Source organism: Diabrotica undecimpunctata, chromosome 6, assembly GCF_040954645.1.
Source record: "Diabrotica undecimpunctata isolate CICGRU chromosome 6, icDiaUnde3, whole genome shotgun sequence".
In the NCBI taxonomy this organism is placed as follows: domain Eukaryota; kingdom Metazoa; phylum Arthropoda; class Insecta; order Coleoptera; family Chrysomelidae; genus Diabrotica; species Diabrotica undecimpunctata.
The window spans coordinates 117,279,273-117,303,055 of record NC_092808.1 but is presented as its reverse complement, the minus strand read 5'-3'; the positions used below and the strand labels follow the sequence as shown (position 1 = coordinate 117,303,055).

The 23,783-nt window shown below is 33.9% G+C and overlaps 2 protein-coding genes across 3 annotated transcripts in view; one reads left to right on the top strand and one right to left on the bottom strand.

The window, feature by feature from the left end:
- LOC140442795 (DNA fragmentation factor subunit alpha-like) overlaps positions 1–20,866 on the top strand; it is a 54,453-nt gene extending 33,587 nt beyond the window's left edge. Inside the window, exon 3 of one of the 2 annotated variants that reach the window (XM_072533768.1) lies at positions 20,635–20,866. The gene's annotated coding sequence lies outside the window, so the exon portion shown is untranslated. Of the gene's footprint in view, positions 1–9,968; positions 10,091–20,634 lie in introns of those variants that run through there. The other variant, XM_072533769.1, reaches the window with a different exon arrangement.
- On the bottom strand, positions 17,493–18,197 carry LOC140444578 (zinc finger MYM-type protein 1-like). The gene has a single exon (XM_072536340.1). It carries the CDS (start codon positions 18,195–18,197, stop codon positions 17,493–17,495), a length of 705 nt encoding a protein of 234 aa, XP_072392441.1.
- Positions 20,867–23,783: the final 2,917 nt, after the last annotated feature.

The following is a 23,783-nucleotide window of genomic DNA, read 5'->3' as shown; positions in this document are numbered from 1 at the left end:
TTACAGAATCACTACGATGAGCAGAGTTAAGTTGTGACTGCTGAATGTAAGAAAGATTTTCAGCACTGCTAACAGTATTTACTACACAAGTAGATAAATCTGTAGCCTTAAATGAAAAATTTGAGAAATCCAAACAAAGTTGAAACAAATGAATAAAATCCATACCTAATATCATCTTATGTGAAATAGAAGGAACTATTAACACTTTAAGTGATTGAGTTTTACTCAATAAAGTAACAGGTAACCAAACATATCCTAAAATACTCTGAATGTTTCCATCAGCAGTAGTGAGTTGACTTGAAACATCATAATTAAGTGCTAATTTGAGTTTTTTAAGTAAAAATAAAGAAGGAGAACCAATAATACTAACATTACTGCCAGTATCAAGAAGTGCAGATATTGTCTCATCACCTACAGAAATAGAAATATATGGTCTATTATCATTATTATGAACATCTAATAATGAAGTAGAATTTAAATGTACCTTAGAATTTAAAGGACCACTAGAAAGAACAGAAGAAGTCGAAGAAGGTATAGTTTCAGATTGTACTGAAGAAAAAGTGCTTAAATTATCATTAGATATAAAAGAAGCAGTTTTAGGTATAATTTTCTTAGACACATTCACTGACTTGGGTTGTTTAAATGTCTTCGAAAAGTTTTCCCTGGAATGTTCTTTCAAACCGTTTTTTGAACATCTGCTACATTCATTTGTAGTGATATTCTTAAACCCACAACCATGACAAAACTTTCTCTTGGGTTTATTACATACTTGAAAAGTATGACCTGTCATGTTGCAGTTCCAACATGTAGCAGAAGAAGAAAGAGACTCAACAGAAAATTTACTGCGAGACCAAATAGTAAGAGCAGCTTCAAATCTCTTACAATACTTTGTAAGGTCTGCAACTGATTCCACATCCTGGAAAGCAAGAGCCTTGACATAATCAGGAAGAAGACCATTAATGATTTCATCTACTTTTTCACACTCAGGAATAGATTTTGAAGACCGGAGCATCAAAGACTCCATATAAGAAATATATGCAGAGACAGGTTGTTTGAAAGACTGTTTTGTAGAACGTATTTGTTCCCACAAATTTCTTTCATAATTGTAAGGTAAATAAGTTTCCTTTAAGGAAGCAACTAATTCAGACCAAGAATCAAAAGATTTTTTTGTAAAGTGATTATGCCACCAAGTAAAAGTAGCACCTTCAAATAGATCTCCTGCAGAGATGAATAAATCTTCATCAGTGCAGTTCCTAGAAAACTTTAAAGTTTCAATCTGTTCGAGAAATGGAATTAGAGGTTCTTTACCAGAAAATTTTTTAATACCCCATTTATAAACAGGAACAGACTTAACAGGTGAGGCTGAAGATTGAGAATAATTGAGGTTTACTCTATCACGAGTAGAAGCAACAGGTTGGTCTACCATATCAGGTTGATCTACAATGTCAGACAAAGTACCCTCTAATTTTAACAAATCGTAGCGGATAGCTTTTTTCAATTTTTCTTCATCTACAGAAGTTGGCTGTAGACGGGAGATTCTACCAGATAAATGAGTTAAACGAGAACTGAAAGCTTTGAATCTACTATCAGATTTTGTACCTGAATAATCAGATATAAGACTTAATAGGTCAGAATAGGAAGCTAAAGCTTGTTGGTAATCAACATCAAAAGATAAATTAACACAAACATCAAAAAAACTACGGTTACTGGCTTCCTGAGAAAGAAGTCCAGCAAGGATCTTTCGTTTTTCCTCTACTGTATTTGGGACAGAGACAATCCTAATAAGAATTTCATATGATAATTCATCTGTCTTTAAATGTTTAGGTAGCATCTTGAAGAAATAATTTAAAAAAATTAAGAAAGTAATTAAAATACACTATCCACAAAAACTGGTTTAGTTAAAAAAAAACAAACCACTTACAACAGTATAAAAGTATCTACCATCAAAAAAAAAACATAAAAATATCTGACTATAAAATATATATGCTGAAATATATAAAAATAATATAATAACTAATACTTTTTAACCCAACATGTGAAAATATATAAAAACAGTCAAAAATATGGAAATATTAAAATTAACTGCAAATAATGATAATATGAACACACAAAAAAAATAAATAATAAAGTATTTATTAAAGTTTGTTATTTGTCACCAAATCAAAAACCCAGAGCACAATTCCCCGAATAAAACAAGTACGGTTGGGCGCCAATGTGTAACGATGAGACTACCAAAGAGAATTGAAGTACTATTGTAAAAATAATACCTCAATCAACCATGGGAGCTTATCGTCTATACCTTGCCTAGCTCAGTATCTCAAGGGTGAGTTCGTCTTGTCTTAAACTAGGGATTGAACCTGAGTTCTCAGTTGATAGCAAATAAGACAAATTTTAACCAAACATATTTATTTAAATGAATAAAAAAACAATAATTAACCCTGCCAAAGCTTAACAGTTAATAAGTGTTACTTATTGCTTCGATGGGCTGCTTGTGTGTTCTAGCTGTTGGGTCCTCCAATTAAAATTTGTGGCTTCTGGAGAGCTGCAGTCACACGTGGCTGTATGTCCTGACCAATTGTTGAAATCCAAATTTGCCAATAAAACCAATAAAATTTTGATATGTCCAATAAACCAATAAAATGTCCAGTAAACTGTCCAGTAAACCAATAAAGTTTTGATACGTCCAATAAACCAATAAAATGTCCAGTAAACTGTCCAGTAAACCAATAAAGTTTTGATATGACCAATAAACCCAAGAGAATTTGTAGACCATAAAAATGAGTCTTATAATAATTTTTGCCTTCTTTTATCAATTTCAAAAAGAGGCAAAAAATAATCCCACTACAGAAAAGTTGTTTTGACAGAAAGTGGGAGACTGAATGAAGTTAGCACAGATGTCATAGAATGTTGCTATAGATATCATGAAACTAGCTTGTCAGTCAACACGGAACAGAATAGTCTGCCGAACAAAAGTGAGAGGGCGAATATTTATTCTACGGGGCAGAAAGAGAGAGAAAATAATGAAATAATTATTTAAATATAAATAGAGATGTGACGTTTATAACGTTACACGGTACCACAGTGAAGGTGAAGATTTTTTAGACCAAATTGTTACTGGTGACGAAACGTGGGTGGCCTACGTCACACCAGAATCGAAACAACAATCTATGGAATGGCGACATTCATCATCACCCAAAAGAGTGAAGTTTAAGCAAACAATTTCTGCCCGGAAAATCATGTGCAGTTTTTTGGGACAGAAAAGGAGTATTGCTAGTGGAGTTTCTGCCTCGTAATGAGACAATCAATGCAGCGTCTTATTGTGAGACATTCAAAAATCTGCGTCGTGCAATCCAGAACAAAAGACGTGGCAAGTTGAGTAAGGGTATTCTTTTTGCTGCATGACAATGCCCGTCCACATGTGGCTAATCAGACCAAAGATCTCATCAAATCATTTAAATGAGAAACTGTAGATCATCCTCCATACAGCCCTGATCTGGCGCCCAGCGACTACCATTTGTTCCAGCACTTGAAGAAACACCTGGGCGGGCAGCGTCTTCAAGACGATAACGAAGTCAAAACATTTGTGATGCAGTGGTTAACAAGTCAGGAGGGTATTCAAAAACTGGTGCCACGTTATGATAAGTGCCTCAATATTCACGGAAATTATGTAGAAAAGTAGATTAAGGTACAGGCTTTCATGTAAAAATAAAATTATTGCCATATCTTTGCACGTCTTTTTTTAATTCCAAAACGGTACTTACTTAAAAAACACGCCTCGTATATATATATATATATATATATATATATATATATATATATATATATATATATATAGTGTAGTCATACACAATTTATAAGAAACAAATCTGATTGAATTTGGATAATTTTATGATAATGAAATTTTATGAAATTTAATATGCAATATGGTATTTAATACGAAAAACTCATACATTCATGTCACAGAAGAAAACGACTGACTTTTGCTGATAAATCGACAATGTCTGCACACGTAAAAAATTTCCTTCCCGGATTGTGTTGTAACCAAAAGAACTCGTCCACGTTCCCCAACAATGTGTTTCTTCTACTCTGCAAATTCTGCTTTCCTTGTTGACTGCTTCCCACAGTGCTCGTTCCTATCTTCTCCTGAAGCAATTCTTCACCTTTTTTTTTTAATCACTTCTACTTTTTATGACCCAAGGATCTCTTTTATCGACTCGGTGCCACAAATTCAAACAAACTTTTCCTCGTTACTTACACAACTGGACACATCAGACTCCAAGGAGTTTTCAAAAGAACCACTCTACTTGGTCTATTACCCTTCCACTATTCTGCTAATAACACTTGTAACTTTTAACACAACCTGCGGTACTTTTCCAACACACGGTCTTCAAAACTGGACTTTTCCATTCGATCGAACAAACACAACTGCCAAAATCTACTCATTCATTCTAGACATCGGCTCGTTCTCCCCTTTCATCATTATTTTTCATCCAATCAAAAAAAAAAAAACTTTCAACCATACCATATAATTGACCAAATTCAACCTCTCTAGTAATTCTAAAGAATTTCTCAAACTTTCGTATTTGTTTGTTCTTTCTGGAGTTCCAAGAATAAATAAAATTCCTTATACCTTTATAACCACAACTTAATTCTACACTTTCCAAAAATTGTGTTATCTATTTTTAAGAAACTAATACAAAAGAATATTTTAAAAGCTGTCTACTTTATACAATAATCGCTCTTTGAAATATATACGGGTTACTGGATTTTCCACCCTATAAATGGCTATCCGAATAATCTTTTATTGTTGTGACGCCTTACCAAACATTCCTATTTCGGCGAAAACACTTTCTTAAAACTAGCTATAATTATTTTTACGAATTTTGTCATATACAGGGCACTGAAAATTTACATGATCGTGGTCTATGAGGATGCAATTTTTATTTTATTTTTGATTTCAAATAGGAACATATCAATATACATTGTGTTAATTTTTAAACTTACAATGGGCTATATCTCACGAACAAAAACTGATATCGAAAAATGCTCGAAACCGTTTCTAGGATAGTAAGGAGGAATTAAAATTACATGAAAGATAACTCACCCACATCAACCTCCTAGGCCCTCCCACCACAACCAAAAAAGTTTAAATTGCAAACCCCTATGGACAGATTCTAACGTAGTTATAAGGATCGAATCGTTTTGTAATGTCCCTTTGTCCGCTTCTTCTCGATCGACGATGATAAATACAATAAAACGTTGAAGTGGTGGAGTAAAAATTATGGTTTTATTGACAGCTACTAATAATTACACTATAGATGATGGTTAGGTAACTTTCTACAATAGACTGCGCTCAAATGAGCTCAAATCCCCAATTTATAATCTCACAAATAATGTATACCTCAGCACAGAGGCCAGAGGCCTTCTTCAAGTCAATAAATCAAAATTTGTCTTTTGGTTAAACTATTTTATCCATGGTGCCCTATGGCATCTCATATGTAACTATTCGTGTTATATCAATCGCGATAGATTCGTTCGTTTTGATTCAATCACTTCAAAGTATGGAACGACCGAATCCCGCTAGAACGATCCGGGATTTAGGGATGCGACATCGGTAAAAAACATCGATGTTAAGCATCGATGGTAACATCGAACCTGAACATCGATAGTAACGATAAATCGAAAAGAAAACATCGATGTTATAGAAACATCGATGTTTTTACAAATGTTGAATAATGCGAAAACAATAACATAGACCGTAACATACAATAATAAAATAATAACATAGACCGAGCATACCGTCCGCGCGTACTAACGACAAGATCTCTTGCGGTTGTTCGATCTGTTCCTTCCTAGCACAATGCAACTCTTCACTATCTTTCTTCCTAACCAAAAGAAACGCTGCTAGACTTACTTGATGTAAGACAGAGACACAACGAACAATAAAAAAAAGATGGTGTCGTCACGTAACTTGGCAGACTGCTGAGTCTATGTTAATATAATACTGAATTTGAATATGGGATGTTTTGAAATCTTTGTCTCTAGATGATCCATAAAAATATCTGATAGTAATGGGCTTAGAGGTTTGCCCATTGTAAGTCCTGCACTGTTATTTGTGTATATTTGATTATTAAATTTAAAGTAGTCCTGGTTTATGTAAATTTCAAGAAAATGTAAAATTTCAGATGTAATGATTGGATTTGTAATATTTTGGTCTAAAAGGTTTTTTACTAGAATAAAAGTTTCTGTAGGAGGAATACTAGGAAAAAGATTTTTTACGTTAAATGAAATTAATCTGGAGTTGTTAGGTAATTGAAAATGTTGTATTTTATTAACTAGTTCTATTGTATTTTTTATGGTAAATTTAGGTGAAAATTTAGTGTGTTCGGACCATAGACTTGGACCATAGTATTCGAGCGTAGTATTTTTTCGACCCTCGACCCTTGTACCCTACGATCGACACTACGAGGCGCCGACCACCAACCATCGCTCCGACCATCGTATCGATCGCCAGTAAAATAAATGCATGTTATTTTAAATGCGAGCATTCACTGTCAGTGCTATGATCTAGGGGAGGATACTATACGATGGTCTCCGTTATGAACGTACCCTTTAGATGTTAAAAGCTCGGGTTCGTTTGAAGAAGATTCCTATGAAATATTTTTGCATAATTATTTTCGCCCAGGTTCAAGAAGTGGCCCATGCGTAAAGTGGTCTCAATTTTATTTAAACAATCTTTTTAAACAAATTATAAAAATATTAACGTTTCGGCTCGGATATTTTTTTTATATATTTTTGGATCTTTCTTACTAAAAAGGTCTAATCTAAAAGGTGTAATTTTTTTTTTCTAAATTTGATTGTTTTCGAGCTATAAACAATTTAAAACTGAAAAAACACACGAAAAATGACGATTTTCAAGGCTTAAACACATAAGTAAAAATATGATTTTATAACTTCTTCTATCAGCTCCCCCTTAATATTTTTAGATTATTTTGTTTGAAAATATTGTTTTTTAATTGTTATAGTTTATTTTTATGAACGAGAGAGTAATTAGCATAATTTTAACTGGTAGCTCCGACCACTCCATGGGCGTGCTCAAGATTAATTGAAAAATTACTTTGAATAATTGTAAAAAATAAATGAATTATTTCAGTGTTATAAAGTGTTATGTGTATGTAAACAAAAGTGACCTCTTTTATCACACACTATATTAGAACTGACTGGCCTACATTAAAAAGAGTTTTAAAAAATTCACATTTTTTTTAATTTTTAAAAATTACAAAAGAGAAAAAGAGTTTTTAAAACCGTCTAAGGTATGTTAAATAGATGAATAAAAATATTAATATAAAACTTACAGCTACTTGTTACAAATCCAAATCAGATTCAGAAGATGAACTTTCAGAACCAAGATTTATAATAACTGGCTCGATCAATTTATCAGTAATATTGTCCAGCTTCCACATTTTTTCCTCTTCTTTAATAGTGTGATTTACTGCCTTTTCCCAGTTTTCAGGTTTTACATTATTTACGGCCTCCAAAAACAACTGTTTAACATCATGAATTTTAAAAGTGGTATTTTTTCTTGAAACTTCACTCTTTATCTGTGCCCATACCAGTTCAATCGGGTTTAATTCACAATGATATGGTGGGGATCTAAGTACTGTCATTCCACGATTTTTGGCAATTTCATCAATTTCGTATTTTTTAAATTTTTCTTTATGAAGGGCACACAACGAATAAAGTTCCTTTCTTATAGATCCGGGATGGTACGTAATATTTTTTGAACTCAGCCAATTCTGCAAGTCTTTTTTTAACCACTTGGTTGTGGGCAGTCCTTCTATAAGTCTGGAGTGATAACTTGCATTATCCATTACTATTACACAGTTCTTAGGAAGAAGATCTATCATTTGTTCGAACCATTATTGAAAGACATCAGCGTTCATGTCTTCATGGTAGTCACCGGTACGAGTTGATTCAAAAGTTAATAAACCACCTTCAACAAAACCGTCTGAACTGCCAATGTGTACTATTATCAGCCTGCGTCCCTTTCCTGATGGTGGGTTTAAACCAGTAGATAAGTTATTTACAAAAGCGTGCCTTTGACTTGTAACAGTTTCATCCTGCCAAAATTTATTTGGTGTATGACCCTCGTTGATCCATGTTTCATCAAGATAAAATATTTTTCTTTTTTGGTTTCTCATTTCCTTTATGGTTCTTAGAAAATGTCTTCTCCATATGACAATATCGCTTCTTTCTAATAAAATAGACTTTCTGGGATTCTTTTTCCAGCGGAAGCCTATTTCTTTTAAAAGTTTCCATAACGTACTTCGACTCATTTCTGGGCAATCCTTATCATCTCGAACTGAGACAAGAACTTTATCCAATGTTGGAAATTCTTGTCTAAAGAAGAATTCATGCACTTTCCGTCGAAGTCCTTCTTTAAAATGATATTCTATTTGAAATTTTGGTTTCCCTGGAGCATTACGTGGCATTTGAAAACTACCACATTTCTCTTCTTTAATAACTCTGTAAATCGTAGATTTCCCAACACCAAGTGTACTGCTAACTAACTCAACGGTCTCATCAACACTTTCACATAAACGCTTGTCTGTAAATGATTTAAAACAATTAAATATTAATGTTTTTTCATTAACTGTTAGAGGACCAATTTTTCGGCGTTTACACGGCACTTCCAAATTTTCCATAACACTAGTATACACAATAAACTGCACCTTGCAACTGAAGTACCTACTTTTAGTGAACTGTTAAGAATTTTGAATACGCCACTTGGACCTTCCTATATACAAAATGGAAAAACCCACTATCACATTTTCTGTGGAATAAGTTTAGAAGGTAATTATCTAGTCAATTACTGTCGTAGATTCCTGGAATTAAAGAATTAAATGTTTGATTGTTGAAACCCTTACTTCGTGGAATGCACTCATTTCAGATAAAATAAAACGTTTTATTTTATCTAAAGAATTAAACTTTATTTTGCAAATAGGCAAAGAATTAAACTTTATTTTGCAAATAGATAAAATAAAACGTTTTATTTTATCTAAAGAATTAAACTTTATTTTGCAAATAGGTAGGTACTTATTAAACTTTTATTGGTTATATATAACCAATAAAATAAACATCTTACATTTCTTGCAAATTCATTAGTACCTGTTAACCTCCATCACTCCGACACTGGCAACCTTATTTAGGGATTAGTAACCCTCACAACTATTGTATTCTATTCTGCTCCAACCTTTATACCTGGTGGTCATACTCAATTTAAAATTGTTTTTCTATATACTTCTGTAAACTTGTTGACAAATATCTGTTTTTCATTGAGTCACCCGTATCAACAGTTTAGGGATTTGCATACATAATTTATTGTTTTATTACTCTCTCATACATAAAAATACACTATAATGAAGCGTTTATTAGATAAGGCGAAAAGTTCACGAATGTGTATAAAAAGTACAATATAATCGAGGGCCTCCTCGTAAACCATAAATGAAGAGGATAGCTCACCTAAGAGATTTTAATTCCATAGTTTTTTTTTTTTTTTTAGTAAAAACAATGTTATGTAACGCGTTGTTCTAACCCCCTCTCGACCCTGTAACGTAGCGTAACGTTTTACAAGACCCCTTCCCCCCAAATTGCTTTACTTAATTCTTGAAGGACCGGTATAATGGATGAAGATTTCCGCCCCTTAATAATTAATTTCGTGTTGTTTCATGAACATAATCGAAATTGTGACAGTATTTTATATACCATATAATGGCAATAGAAATTTTGGTAATTTTTGGTTAACGAATTCGGGAACGTGTTTTTTCTCAGAATGCTTGTGATGTGGCGTGGTTCCCTTCTTTTGTTGTTTAGAGAACGTGATTACTTTTACTGATTTTTTTCTTGATATCAAATACCGTCAAGTTGGATGAAGATGCGAAACTTTTATCTAATTTATTTTATTTCAGATTGCCGTGTTTGTTCGATTTTCGACCCTTATTAAGCCTGAGGATATATAACAATTAATTTTTCCGAAAATAGGATTTTTTGATAAAGAGCACGTTGGCGTAAACGGTAAATAATTAATTTCCATTGTTAATATCTTTTAGTGATAAAATATTGACGTAACCAGCAAACACTATACATTGATTAAAATTCTTTTGCTGAGAGTTTGGTCTTATAAAAACACTGAGTGACGCAGTTTATTTTTTTTTATATTCTTTTAATTATTTCGACCTTTTTTGCTGGCATTAATTTCAAATTTTTAAATTTTCTTCGCTTATATTTTTAAACCGTGTGTGAACCATCAAATAAACGTTACAGACTTTGTAAAAAAGGATTATTTCTCATATTTTAGAACTAAACTTGGTGATTAGGGTAAATCTTTGGTCCCATATAAGTGTGATATTAATATATTAAAATTCTTAAATAATGTTAGTCATATTTTTACATTTCTCATTGTGTAATTAGAATTGTTTTAATCAAGAATCGGGCACGCCGTAACAATTGGGAATAGAATTGAGAGTTGAGTTGTAGAGTTGGGTTGTTAAATTGGGCTAATAAATAGAGCCGATAACTTCGAGGTCGAGATTTAGTTCTCTTCTACTTTAATTAAGTACTATTTTAAATGTTAACAATTAGTATGTAAAAGTGTTTACCATTTGTGTAATAAATAAAGATGGAAGTGCTGAGAGAAGTAACCTTTATTATATGGTGATCCTGTCCAACCATTATGTATTACAAGACGAAACATTTTTATATTATATAAGGTATGTTATGTTTGTGTTGAAGATTTTAGAATATGGTCAAAAAAGGAGAAAAAAAGCCTTTAAGTTTGCCATAGGAACATGATATGGAGGGAGCCTAGAAACCACACTGATGATTGCTACTTTTACTTTTTTAAGGTTTCTATTTACGCTATGATACCAAATGATTCTTCTTCTTTTGGTTCCTATCCTCTGTGGATGTTGGCAGTCACGTTGGTCCATACAACTTTGTTGACAGCTGCTCTAAATAGATGTATGGTATGGTATGGTGGTCATTCCTGCCCACTTTCTGATGTTCTTCAACCACGACGTCCTTCTGCGCCCTTGAGATCTTTTGCCTTCTACATATCTTGCCTTGTAAACTTAGTTGAATTACTTGATACTTCTCATTGCGCATCACATGCCCTAAGCATGTCATCTTTCTGATTTTCTCGATACGCATAATTTCTAGATCTTTATTCATACGTTGGATCACGGTGTTGTTTGTAACATGATGGATATAGGAAATTCTGAGCATGTGGCGGTAGCACCACATTTCGAAGGCTTCTAATCATTTGGATGTTGCCTCCGTCAAGGTCGAGGCTTCAACTTCATATAGAAGGGTAGAAAATACATAGCATCTCAAGACTCGTGTTCTTATATCAATGTTCAGATGCATATTACATAAAATCTTCTTGAGGCGATTGAAGACAGCTCTCGCCTTTTCTATACGACATCTTATTTCCTGTGAGTGGTCCCATTCCTTATTTAGGCTGCATCCAAGGTATGTAATTTTGTCGATTATTTTCAAGGGTTCATTATTAGCTGTGAATTGGTGCTGTATTACGTCGTTTTTACTTACTACAAGAATTTTGGTCTTGTTACAGTTTAATTTCAGGCCGTGTCTGTCCTGTCAATAGCTTTCTTAAACAGCATTTCCGAGTAAGTATTAAACAACGTCGGTGATAAAATGAAGCCCTGACGTACTCCCCGTTTTATCGTGAATTCTTGTGAGGTTTCGTTGTCTACTCGTACAGTTGCCCTTTGCTGTAAGTATAAAATTTTAATTAGGCGTAAATCTTCGTCATCAATACTAGATTCTTTCAGTATCTGAAATAATTTTTGATGTTGCACCTTGTCAAATGCTTTTTCAAAGTCTATAAAGCATGCGTAGACTTTGCAATTTACGTCTCGAGCTCTTTGTATCAATACTTGTATGCTATTGCTGCTAATGTTTCTTCACGTTTTCTATATATGCGAGAGTAAATAATAGAAAGAAGGATTTTGAGTGCATGGCTCATTAAGCTTATAATTCTGTAATCACAGCATCTGGTCGCATTTGCCTTTTTGGGATGAAGATCTGTAGGAAATTTATTATTGCAACCAAATTTTATGTGAATTCAATTATTAACCAACATATTCTTCAACACGATCTTGAGGCAATATTCAAGTGGTCCTCAGAATGGTTGCTTCCGCTTAACATTAAAAAATGCGTTGTTCTACATATCGGCAAAAATAACCCATCACTACCGTACTTTAATAACTTACATGTTTGAAACTCGGTAACCTCCCGTAGCGATCTCGGAGTTATAATAATAATTACTAGTGACTAAAATTGGTCTGATCACATAGTGTCGGTGAGTAAACGTGCAAACTCGAAACTGTTTTTGATCCGTAAATGTTTTACACGAATATCTTTAGCCTGCATTAGTAAACTTTTTTCAATATATGTCGGACCTATTCTTGAAATTGCTGGGACAGTGTCGAGTTCAGATCTCAGTCGCGATAAAATTTTACTTGAAAATGTTCAGCGTAAAGCCACAAGACTGGCATTCAGCAATGTAAGACCTAATTATCATACTCTCCATGGCTCATCTTATGACATTCGAGCAGCGACGTCTTCGGGGTGACCTAATTATGTCTTTTCGTATTTTAAAACCTAAACACCATATTTAATTTAAATCAAGACGAAAGATAAAGAGGCCACCGTTAAAAATTAAAGAGGGAACAAACTACTGTAAGGTCCAGGGTGAATTTCTTGCCAGACAGAACATTTAATATCTGGAACAATTTTGATCAACGACACCATATCGGCAACTAGTGTTAACATGTTTAAAAATAGACTTATAGTTCATTTCATTTACAAGACTGCGTTATTTTAGAACCGCATTGTTTATTTATTTATTGTTTTACAATTTTGTATGATCTACTTATTGTAATTCTATAATTGTTATTAGTTTTATAATGATATTTTCTTTATTTTTGGACACAATAGGAGCTCGTTTCGCTTCCCTTATTTTTATAATAATAATAATAATAATAATAATAATGTGTGAGTGTGAATAGGGAATTGGACAGTAATAATTGCAAAAATAAAATATATTGAATGCCATAAAAATCGAATCGAAAATACGGCGTGTTATACACACGCGCTGAACTGAAGAGAAGGAATGATGGGTTAGAGGTGGACGGATCGATCAACACTCGATCAGACAAGGAGCGGGAAGTGACTAGTCAATACTTAGTCACGGAACAGTTCTTCCTCAGATCAACACTCTAAGATCGGTAAGAAGCTGCCACTAGATCAACACTCTAGCAGAAGCGGTTGGCCTTCGGCCAACACCCTAGGGCCAGTGAAGTTCTCGTGCGTCTTATTTGAATTCAGTGTGAACGGAGCATTGGCGGGGCGGTGGCAATAGCTGTATTACATCTATCAATAAAAGTTTAAAGGGTGTCTAAAGCACTTCTTCCTTTTTGTACCCAAACTGATAGTGGGCGAGTAGTAACTTTTTTTTCTAACCACATATCCAATCTCCGTTTAATGTTTTAAGCAGGTCCGACATAGAAGATGTAGGCTTATATGATTGTCCCCAGTTACGATTTTTACCTGGCTTAAGTCTATATCTTGAAATTGAGGAATTCCACTTTTGACTGACTACATCATTAAATATTTCCAATGGTAAGAGTTAAACTATTTTTGGAAGGTATTGTATCATGAAATATTTAATATTATCCAAGTCACTTTTGTTTTGTTGCGGTGACCGATGTATAACAAAACTTAAATGGACGTTCGCTGGACATACCATAAGACAGAAAGACGACAAATGGAATAAGATGATTATACACTGGAGACCATATAGTTACAAACGAAAAAGAGGAAGGCCACAAATGCGATGGTCAGATGACTTGAAGAAACACACAGGCCCTAAGTGGATACAAACTGCCTACAATAGAGAGACGTGGAAGAAGGAAGAGGAGGCCTATGTCCAAAATTGGACAGCAAGGGCTGTATGGATAGATAGATAGATCCAATCCTGGACTTGTGTTATTTCGGATGGAATGCATCCATTTCCCCTACGTTACGCCTGCTATCATAGTAAAAAGCAGTGTACTGTATTAAGTGTACCAGGAGAAGCATTGTAAGATGTTCTTCAGTACTTTGTACAGAAAGAACTTAAAAAATAACTTAAACACATTGTTCAGTATAGCACCAGATATGCATCTTCCTCAGTCATAGTCCGCATATCCAAACCATACTATACGTAATGTCTTCTTGTTATTCATGCAATGCGATCTTACTCTAGTCGCCAGAGACGAAAATTCTACTGAACCTCTAAAAATCATACGAACAAGCTGAATTTTGCCGAGAATATCAATTTTGATTCCCGAAAAAAGATGCAAAATAGTTTACCACTTTTACCCCCGGGTTTCCCCTTAAAACCCCCTCGTAGGCGGGTAAAAACGCAAAAAAATCAATTTATCAAGAATCTGTACGTTGTGGAAAAAAATCTTTCAAATAACAAATGTAGCTGTGATAATTTTACACGAAAATGGTTATTAGCACTTTTTGTACAAAATGAACCGTTCTCTCAGAAACAATGCTTGAAGCAACCGTCGATTTTGAATTTTATTTACACGTGCGAAATCAATCTTCAATAAAATTTGTATCAGCTCGACAATAAAAATTCAATATCTTTTGATCCAAGCTTCCTATCGATAAAAATCAAGATGCGTTTTAAAGTTAGAGTTCAGCTTGCATATGCAATTTTTGTATTTTGCCGCAAATAAACTCAGGTTTTATAAAGATGTTAAATAAATAAACGTGGCGTGATTTTGCCATTTTTTACGATTTTCATGAGATCAATACGATCTATACCTTTCATTAACCTTATAAACCTGTAGCATGAAATTTTAGTTTTGAGTTTTGAGAACAAATGTGAGGCATTTGAAATATGTTAAAAAACGCTGGATTTAAACTTTCACATAACAAACGATCTAAAACGTTTAACATTTTTTTTTTCAAAAGAACCAAACTTCCGTTATAAACTACACCCAAAAACCGTCTTCTTGGAGGCATTTCTCTTGACTTGCGATCGTTTGTAATGTAAAACATTAAATTCTGGGTTTTTTATTCATCAGTGAATAGAAAGTGATCAATTTTATTGATCCCACGATATTTCTTAAAAAATGGCCAAATGTGCGCCACGTTTATTTATTTACCAATTTTCTAAAAACTGAGTTTATTTGCGGCAAAATACAAAAACTGCATGCAAAAGCTTCACTCTTTACCTTTAAAACGCATCTTGATTTTTGTCGATAGGACACTTGGATCAAAATATATCGATTTTTTACCGTCCAGCTGATACAAATTTTATTGAACATTGATTTCGCGCGCGTGACTGACACTCAAAATCGACGGTCGCCTCAAGCGTTGTTTCTGAAAGAACGGTTCATTTGGGACAAAAAATGCTGATAACCATTTTTGTTTAAAATTATACATTAGCTACATTTTTTATTTGAACCATTTTTTTCCATAACGTACAGATTCTTGGTAAATCGATTTTTTTGCGTTTTTACCTCCCTACGAAGGAAGTTTTAGGGGAAAGCCCAGGGGTAAAAGTGATAAACTTTTTTGCATCTTTTCTGGGGTTTCAAAATTAATATTCTCGGCAATATTCAGCTTGTTCGTATGATTTTTAGGGGCCAACCCTCTGACGTCTGGACAACTTCCTGTTTGTAACATGTGTTTTCCAGCGAATTTTTTCAAGTTCAATTTTTTATTTAGCTCAATTAAGTTAAGTTTTATTTAGAATTATAAAATCCCGAAACAACGTTTTAACTAAAGAATTAATAACAAGCTTAACACGGTAATATGAATTTCCTTAAAAGATAGGATTTGTATAAAAAAACGGATTTAAAGTTTCTTTAATTATTCTTAAAATTGTATATCCTTTGGGAGAGCGTTCAGCTAGTTCGTCCTTGTTTACAATTTTCTTTTCTCTTTTTATGACTGTGAGAAAATTTATTCAAAATAAAAACTTAGCTTCCTTTTAACAGGATTGGCTTGTCTTACAAGAAAGAAATACAATGAAGTTTAAAAATGTATCACATTTATGTGATGTAGAAAACTACATAAAATCGCTACATAATATTTCAAAATCGCTACAAATGGCATATGCGGACGTTAAAGTTGGTGTATACACAAGTTGTTTTGCTCTCTGGTGTAAAACAGTTCGGATTTGGTGAAATTTTCACAAAGTGTGTATTAAGTTACAAACTGCTATTTTAAGTGATCTTTTTATTCATTTATTGAACGTAAAACATGATATTTTCAAGATTATTATTAAAATATTGTACACAAGATATACAGCATTACAGCAAACATATTGAATATAACAAAAACTTATATAATTAAGCTTTAATCACTGTTTAATTACTATAAGCGATAGACAAATTGGCAGACAGGAGTACGGTCAAATATTCTGCGACATTGCCGGCGTACGCAGAACATCCGGGAATGTACAAAAAAGTAAAAAAAGATTTGACGAGTTGATTGGAGTTGTGTGCCTTCCGCATTGCAACAGTATATCTTATTATGGGTCGGGCCACGCTCTCAGATGTTAAGAACAAAGTTAATTAGATAAAAATTAGTTACACTTATACACTGCTCACTCTTCACTGTACTACTGCTGCTTGGGATGAAGGACGGTTCATTTAAACCGTCGATGGTGATGTGGTTCACAGACGTGAACTTCGTTTCAACTCTCACCCAAACGCAGCATCAGTGTGAAGCAGTAGTACAGCAGTGAAGAGCGAACAGTGTATAAATGAGTGATCTGGGAGCTCAGGAAACTGAGGACGCAGAAGCATTATGAAGTCTTCAGAGAGAATGGTTCTGAAACTGTTGTGGCATCTTTAACATATATATTTTTTAATGGGCTTAGGCTCCATTTATTGTAATGAGAATTACATTTTATATTTGCGTTGACTTTCGATTTCCAATCCTAAAATCGTCTTCAAAAAACTCTTAAATAAAAATTTGTGAATGATCTTGACCTGTAAATATTTATAATTGACAGTGGTGCCCAGGCCCGTTTCTAGGGTAGTGAGCGCCTTCGTGCAGGATTTTTTGTGCGCCCCCATATTATGTTTTTAAGATACCTATATCATAACATGTTCTTGTGATATGATTGGAAATACGATATGAATGTAAAAAGAAAAATAAAACGAACCATGTTTGAAAAAAGGTTTTATTTTCAAAATTAAATGAAGAAAAAAGGTCATTTTAAAACAATATTATTATGTAAGTTAACAGTAAGAAAGAAAACACTCAATTCGCAAATTAATAAGGCATTCTGCAATATAACATGAAACAATAACGGAAAGGAGATACTCTCAATGCAAAAAAACTTTATTAAGTAATACATATATACCAAGTGAAGAATAATTAAATAACAAATATTGGAATTACAACATGACACGTCGTGCTTTCACAGATACAAGCTCATTAATCATTTCATTGTGATCAATGGCTTCACAAATTTTATTTTCAATTGAAATGACTGCCAAATCTGATAGCCTTTCTTGGCACATTGACGTTCTTAAATAATTTTTTATGAACTTTAGCTTTGAAAAACTCCTTTCGCCAGATGCCACCGAAATTGGAAGGGTCAGGAATATTCTCAAGGCTATAAATAGATTTGGAAACAAGGATTGTAAATTTTTCTTTGTTATATAATTTAAAATATCTATGGACGAATCCGAAATTTTGCTAGAGTCTGTGAGTGGGTTAAGAACTTTGTATGACAGAATTTCATTATGCAAATCATGACCATCAATAGCTTTGCGTACGTTTAATTCATGTTGAATTTGTAAAGCTAAATCCAAATCCATACATGATCTTTTCATCACATCAGAATCTAGATTTTGAAAATTACCCAAAAATCCAAATAAATCGTGGCACTTATCTATTCCCCCAAAGCGTCTTTGTAGGGATTGAATTGTTGTGTCCAAAATTTGAAAATAAAAACTGATCTTAAATTTTTGTTTTGGATCGAATACTGTTTCATCTGTACCTTCATACGAAAATTGAAGCTTCGTCTTTCTTTGTCTTAATAATGGAAATGTTTGCTCTACATCACTTTTTTCTGCTTCTGCTACAGCCTCATTCATGAAAATCTCGAAATTTTTGTCTGACCTTTTTTCAGTGAAATACATAATAAGATTTTTTATTTCTGTATGGCATTCATTTAAAGTTGTATTTGGATTCCGGACCATTTTACTTACTATATTAACTTTTGTTAAGAAAATTGTTAACACATCATGCCAAATTATAATAGAAAAAAATGAATTTGAACGTTTTAATTTTGTCTAATAGTGACCTTGCTGAATGTTTCATGTTTATATCTCTTGAATTATCTTCTGCCAAATCATGTAAACTTTTACAAATTTCGAGGAATTGAAACCTAAGAGGGCGAATGGCTTTGACTTTGCTTTACCATCATGTTTCACTTACTGATTTTAAAGTTAAGTTTGGTACATTCCTTTTTAAAATGTCCCATCTGTAGGGTGAAGCAGAAAAAAAAATTGAAAAAAAAACCTACAGTCTCATATGACATTTTAGCTGCATCATTGACACTTAAATTAAAAGTGTGAGCTGAACAAGGCAAAAGATTGCTCTGGGATTAATTTTTAGAATTTGATCTTGAAGGCCCACATGCTTGAAAGACATATTTGCCCCATTGTCGAAACCCTGACCTCTCATGTCATCAAGGTTTATTTCAAATTTTGATAATATTCCTTCTTTTAAAAAATTGAAGAGCCCTTCTCTTGTAGTATTTAAAACTTTGAAAAAACCCAGAAAGTGTTCTTTAATTTCGACTTCATATGGAGAACAATAAACGAAGCGAATTATGATCGTCAGCTGCTCAACATGGCTAGTATCTGGAGATTCATCCAAAATAATTGAGTAATATTTTGCTGTTCTGAGGCAACTCAGAATTTCTTTCTGAATATTTCTTGACAATAAATGAATTAATTCATTTTGGAAGTGATTGCTCAGGTAATGAGGCATATTTCGACACAACCCTTTAGACCTTCGAATATTGCTCAGGTGTTCCATCATAATTGGATCGAATTTAGCAATCATTTCAACTAATTTAAAAAAACTGCCATTATTAGTCTCATAAAGATTCGTACTGTCACCCCTAAAAGCTAAATTTTGGCCAGGTAAATACTGCACAATACAAATCATTCTTTTAATCATTTCACGCCATCGCTGTTTTTCAATTTGATAATATTTTTGTTGCTCTTTATCAATAGTACATTCTGTACTCAAACGCAGCGAGCGGCATTAGACGGCGCGTCGTGTGCTGACACTAATAAAATTGTAGGGTGGTAATTTAATTAGTAATTTTGGTATTATAATATGGAATAGCAATCGGATGAAGTGATTGCTTTAGCGCTTACCGGAGAAATACTGAACACTGACATTTTTTGTTTTAGAAGTGAGAATATTTTTGTAATGGTAACCAAATATTTGGCGCCTCTAAAATTTAGCGCCTGCATGCGGGGCATTCATTGCATACCCGCCAGGAACGGCCCTGGTGGTGCCAATTTGACAGTGGACTTACTCGGCCTCGATCTTACAGACATCAGCCATGTTTTGAAGTGAAAATTCTGAGAAGTGTTGTACCCGTGGATTGATATCAAATTCTGATCTTTCTGTGCTTGTTATAACATTTACTTTATTAGTTATTATAACTATGACAAGCACAGAAACAATAGAATTGGATATCGATCTGAGGGTACAACAGCAACTCTAAGAATTTCCACTTCAAAACATGACTGATGCCTGTAAGATTGAGGCCAAGTAAGTCAATTGTCAAATTGATGTCGCCACCCACTGCCAATTATAAACATTGACAGATTAAGATCATTTTTATTTCAGAATTTTTTGAAAACGATTTCTGAATTGGAAATCTAAACTTCAAAGCCAATATAAAAGTCATTATCATTATAAAAATATGTAAATATCATCTTTGTCGAATCGATAGTAGTCAAAAGTACTGCGATAGTAGATAATACGCGAAACTTTTTAAAAACAATGAAATTCACTTTATTTAGTAACAAGGCATGTAGTAATTAATGATCCTAATTACCTATTATACCTCTAATAACCCCAGAAGTGAAGACAAACAACACAAAGTGCACAAAATGGGGAACTGTGAAAGCATTCCAAAATAAATTGGAAAATGAAAGTGGTGCGATCATTTTGAACACGAGCCTAGTTTTTTTATAAGATGACTGATAATGACATGATACAAAAAAGGTCCGCAGATATTGTTATATTTAAATTACTTGCTTGGATTGGGGACGTCATATTATATTATAGCTCTCGCTCAAGAATCCAATAAGATACGGGGGAGGGGGAATCACTACGCAAACTCCGGTAAATAAACAGTTTGATGTATGGAAGATCGATTGAATAGATTGATAGACGGCAATAAAGACACTTTTTATTTTGTTTTCGAATTATTTTTTATGTAACAATATATTATTTATATTTATGTTCCTACTGTTATCCTTAATTTTTTTCTTTTTTTTTTAGATACTTGATTTTTATTTTCCTTTTGTTATCATTTGGAAGTTACCATTTGGAAATCCATGGGAAGTATTATTAAAATATTGTATCATATTCCATATGCCATCATGCACAAGGAAATATCATTTTATACATATTTTTAGCGAAACTAGTCATAATACGAATATACTTTTATATTTTTGTAACATTAATAATATCAATAATTTGTATATAAAGAATAAATCTCTGAAATCAAGTACGAGTTGTATTTAATTTAATTTTTCGTATTTAATTTAAATCGTTGCTTTCCCAGATATACATGTGAGTTGAAGTCGATCATTCACTTCGTAATAGTTACACAAAAACGAAACTTAACATTATGGATGTGAAGACCAAGAGGGAATTTGCGTGTGGTACAGATTACCATCTTCTTACAGCAAACATATATTTCCCCTATCTACCAAACACCGAAAGACCAAAATGCGAAGAAACTTAATACTAATCATCTAGTTCAGTAAAACTTAGATGGTCTACACAGGATGATTCCAATAAATTTATCAAATACGACTGGTGGCCAAACGTACGCAGATAAAAGATGAGTCAGCAGAAAACAAGGTTCTTGAACTCCTAAGTGGAGCATAGAGCTTCAGTGAAAACGCGCCATCGGGTTCTATTTTGCGCTAAGGCCTTCACCTCATTCCAAGACTTTCCTTGGCCTCTTATCTGGTCCATGATAGATCTTCTCCAAGTTTGTACTAGGCGACCTCTTTTTCTTTTCCCTTGGGGATTCCACTCTAGGGCAGTGCGATACTGGAACTATTTGTTCGGAGTGTGTGACCGATCCAACCCCACTTTCTGGACTTAATTTCATTTTGTACCCTCTTTTGTTCGGTCAGGTGTAGCAGATCTTCGTTTCTGATGGTGTTAGGCCAGAATATACGAACAATTCTTCGTAGATATTTGTTCACAAAGACCTGCAGTTTGTCTGTGAGGCTGTTTGTCACTTTCCAGGTTTCACATCCGTAGAGTAGAACAGACACGACATAAAACCTTGTATAATACATAAAACATGAAAACATAAAAGCATAAAACCTTGTATAAAAAATTAACTGCAGTATTGTGCGAATTAATGGAATCATTGTGACATTTTTTAATAGTTATAGTTGGCAACACTGTCCACACATTTACAATTGACCAAGCATTGAAAACATAACCTTACTGTTTCTCTGCCTTTTATTTGAGGGTGCTTTACCACTAAGTTTGTGTTGTTTTGTACTATTTTGTGTTGTTTTCGGTAATTCGTGACTTTGTTTCGTTTAATTCTATCATGGATATTACACCTAGGAAGCGTAAAAAGATTATCACGTTAAGTGAACAAACTTCTATGTAACAAAGAAAAATCGCAAGAATGTGTTGAGTGACTCAGGGGGTAATAAACAAAATTTTGAAGCGTAAACGAGAAACGGGATCAATGGATGTGAAAAGGTTAGGAAAATGCGAAAGAAAGAGAACAACACCAGCAGATGAAAGATTTTTACTTCGAAAGGACAAATTGGACCCAAGAAAAACAAGCCAAAAGCTTCAACAAGATCTAGCAGCATCAGGTGTAGTAATTCATCACTCAACTGTTCGGAAAATACTTTTGGAGAATGGTAGAAGGGCAAATGCGTCCACAGAGAAAACAGCTTCTAACTGAACGAATGAAGAAACAAATCCTATTGCGGGTCCAAAAATACTCTAATTGGACTGTAGACGACTGGAGAAAAGTCTTATTTACAGATGAAACTCATTTTATAGTTTATAGGGGCAGAAGGGGTCGAAATTCGTCGGGAAGTCTGAAAATAAAAACCTTACAGCATCCCATACTGATCAACCCATAAAACATCCAGTCAAAAAAATGTTTTGGGGAAGTTTTTCATACATGGAGGTTGGATCTTTGGTACCAATCGAAAGCATGATGAACAACCAAAAATACAAATCCATGTTGAAACAGTGTTTGGACACAGAACTCCAAAAATGTCAGCCCCAAGGAGGAACGATTCTTCAACAGGACTCTGATATCTGTCACAAGTTACAGCAAATGTTGGAATTTTTTAAAAATAAGAAGATTAATCATAATGACGGTATTACATAATGACGGTATTAGATTTTTGTTTCGATACAGGGCAGCGGCAAGCCGCTTATACGTATTTAGTCCTCTTTAAGGCGCGTTTTCACGGGTCGATCTAGGTTGAACGATTTGGATCGTTCGACCATAATTCGATCTGTGTGGAAAGCAAAAAGGTTTACACGATAGGCGATAAATGTTGAATTAATTGTGGTACAAAACGGCATCACTTGAAATGATTAATGTAGGTGTGCAATTAATTTGTTGCGCAATTTGTATGTTGTTGTAATATTTTTTATTTTATTTTTCAAGTAATTTTCAGACATATTCGGTTTATTCATATGTTGTAGAATTGCTTGCAATGCTGCTCGCCTCGCTTGTAGATTGCTATAAAGCTCAGTTTGTGGATTCCATAATACATCATAGTTTTATTAAGCATCCAAAAATCTTGCCATGTCTGCATCTGACCATTTTCACTCATTTTTTCCCAAAATTACAGCTTGTCGCACTAAAAACAACAACTGTATACACGCTAGAAGTACTCTACTCGGCTTTCTGCACGTTGTGTTTTCGTTCGACGAGATGTTTACACATTCGATTCCAGTCGTTCGTCATCGATTCGGCTACAATCGCCCATCAAAAGTAGACAGTCTTTCTACTTCCGTCGAATCGACTCACTCCACCGAACGGCCAAGTCGATTTATGGTTTACATATTCAATTTGCTTTCGATTTCATAATCGACCTAAATCGTTCAATCCAGATCGACCCGTGAAAACGCGCCTTAAACCATAAATCGACTTGGCCGTTCGGCGGAGTGAGTCGATTCGATGGAAGTAGAAAGACTGTCTACTTTTGACGGACGATTGTCGCCGAATCGATGTCGAACGACTGGAATCGAATGTGTAAACACCTGGTCGAACGGAAACACTACGTACCGAAAGCCGAGTAAAGTACTTCTAGCGTGTATAAAGTGGTTGTTTTTAGTACGACAAGCTGTAATTTTGGGAAAAAATGACTGAAAATGGTCAGATGCAGACATGGCAAGATTTTTGGATGCTTACCAAAACT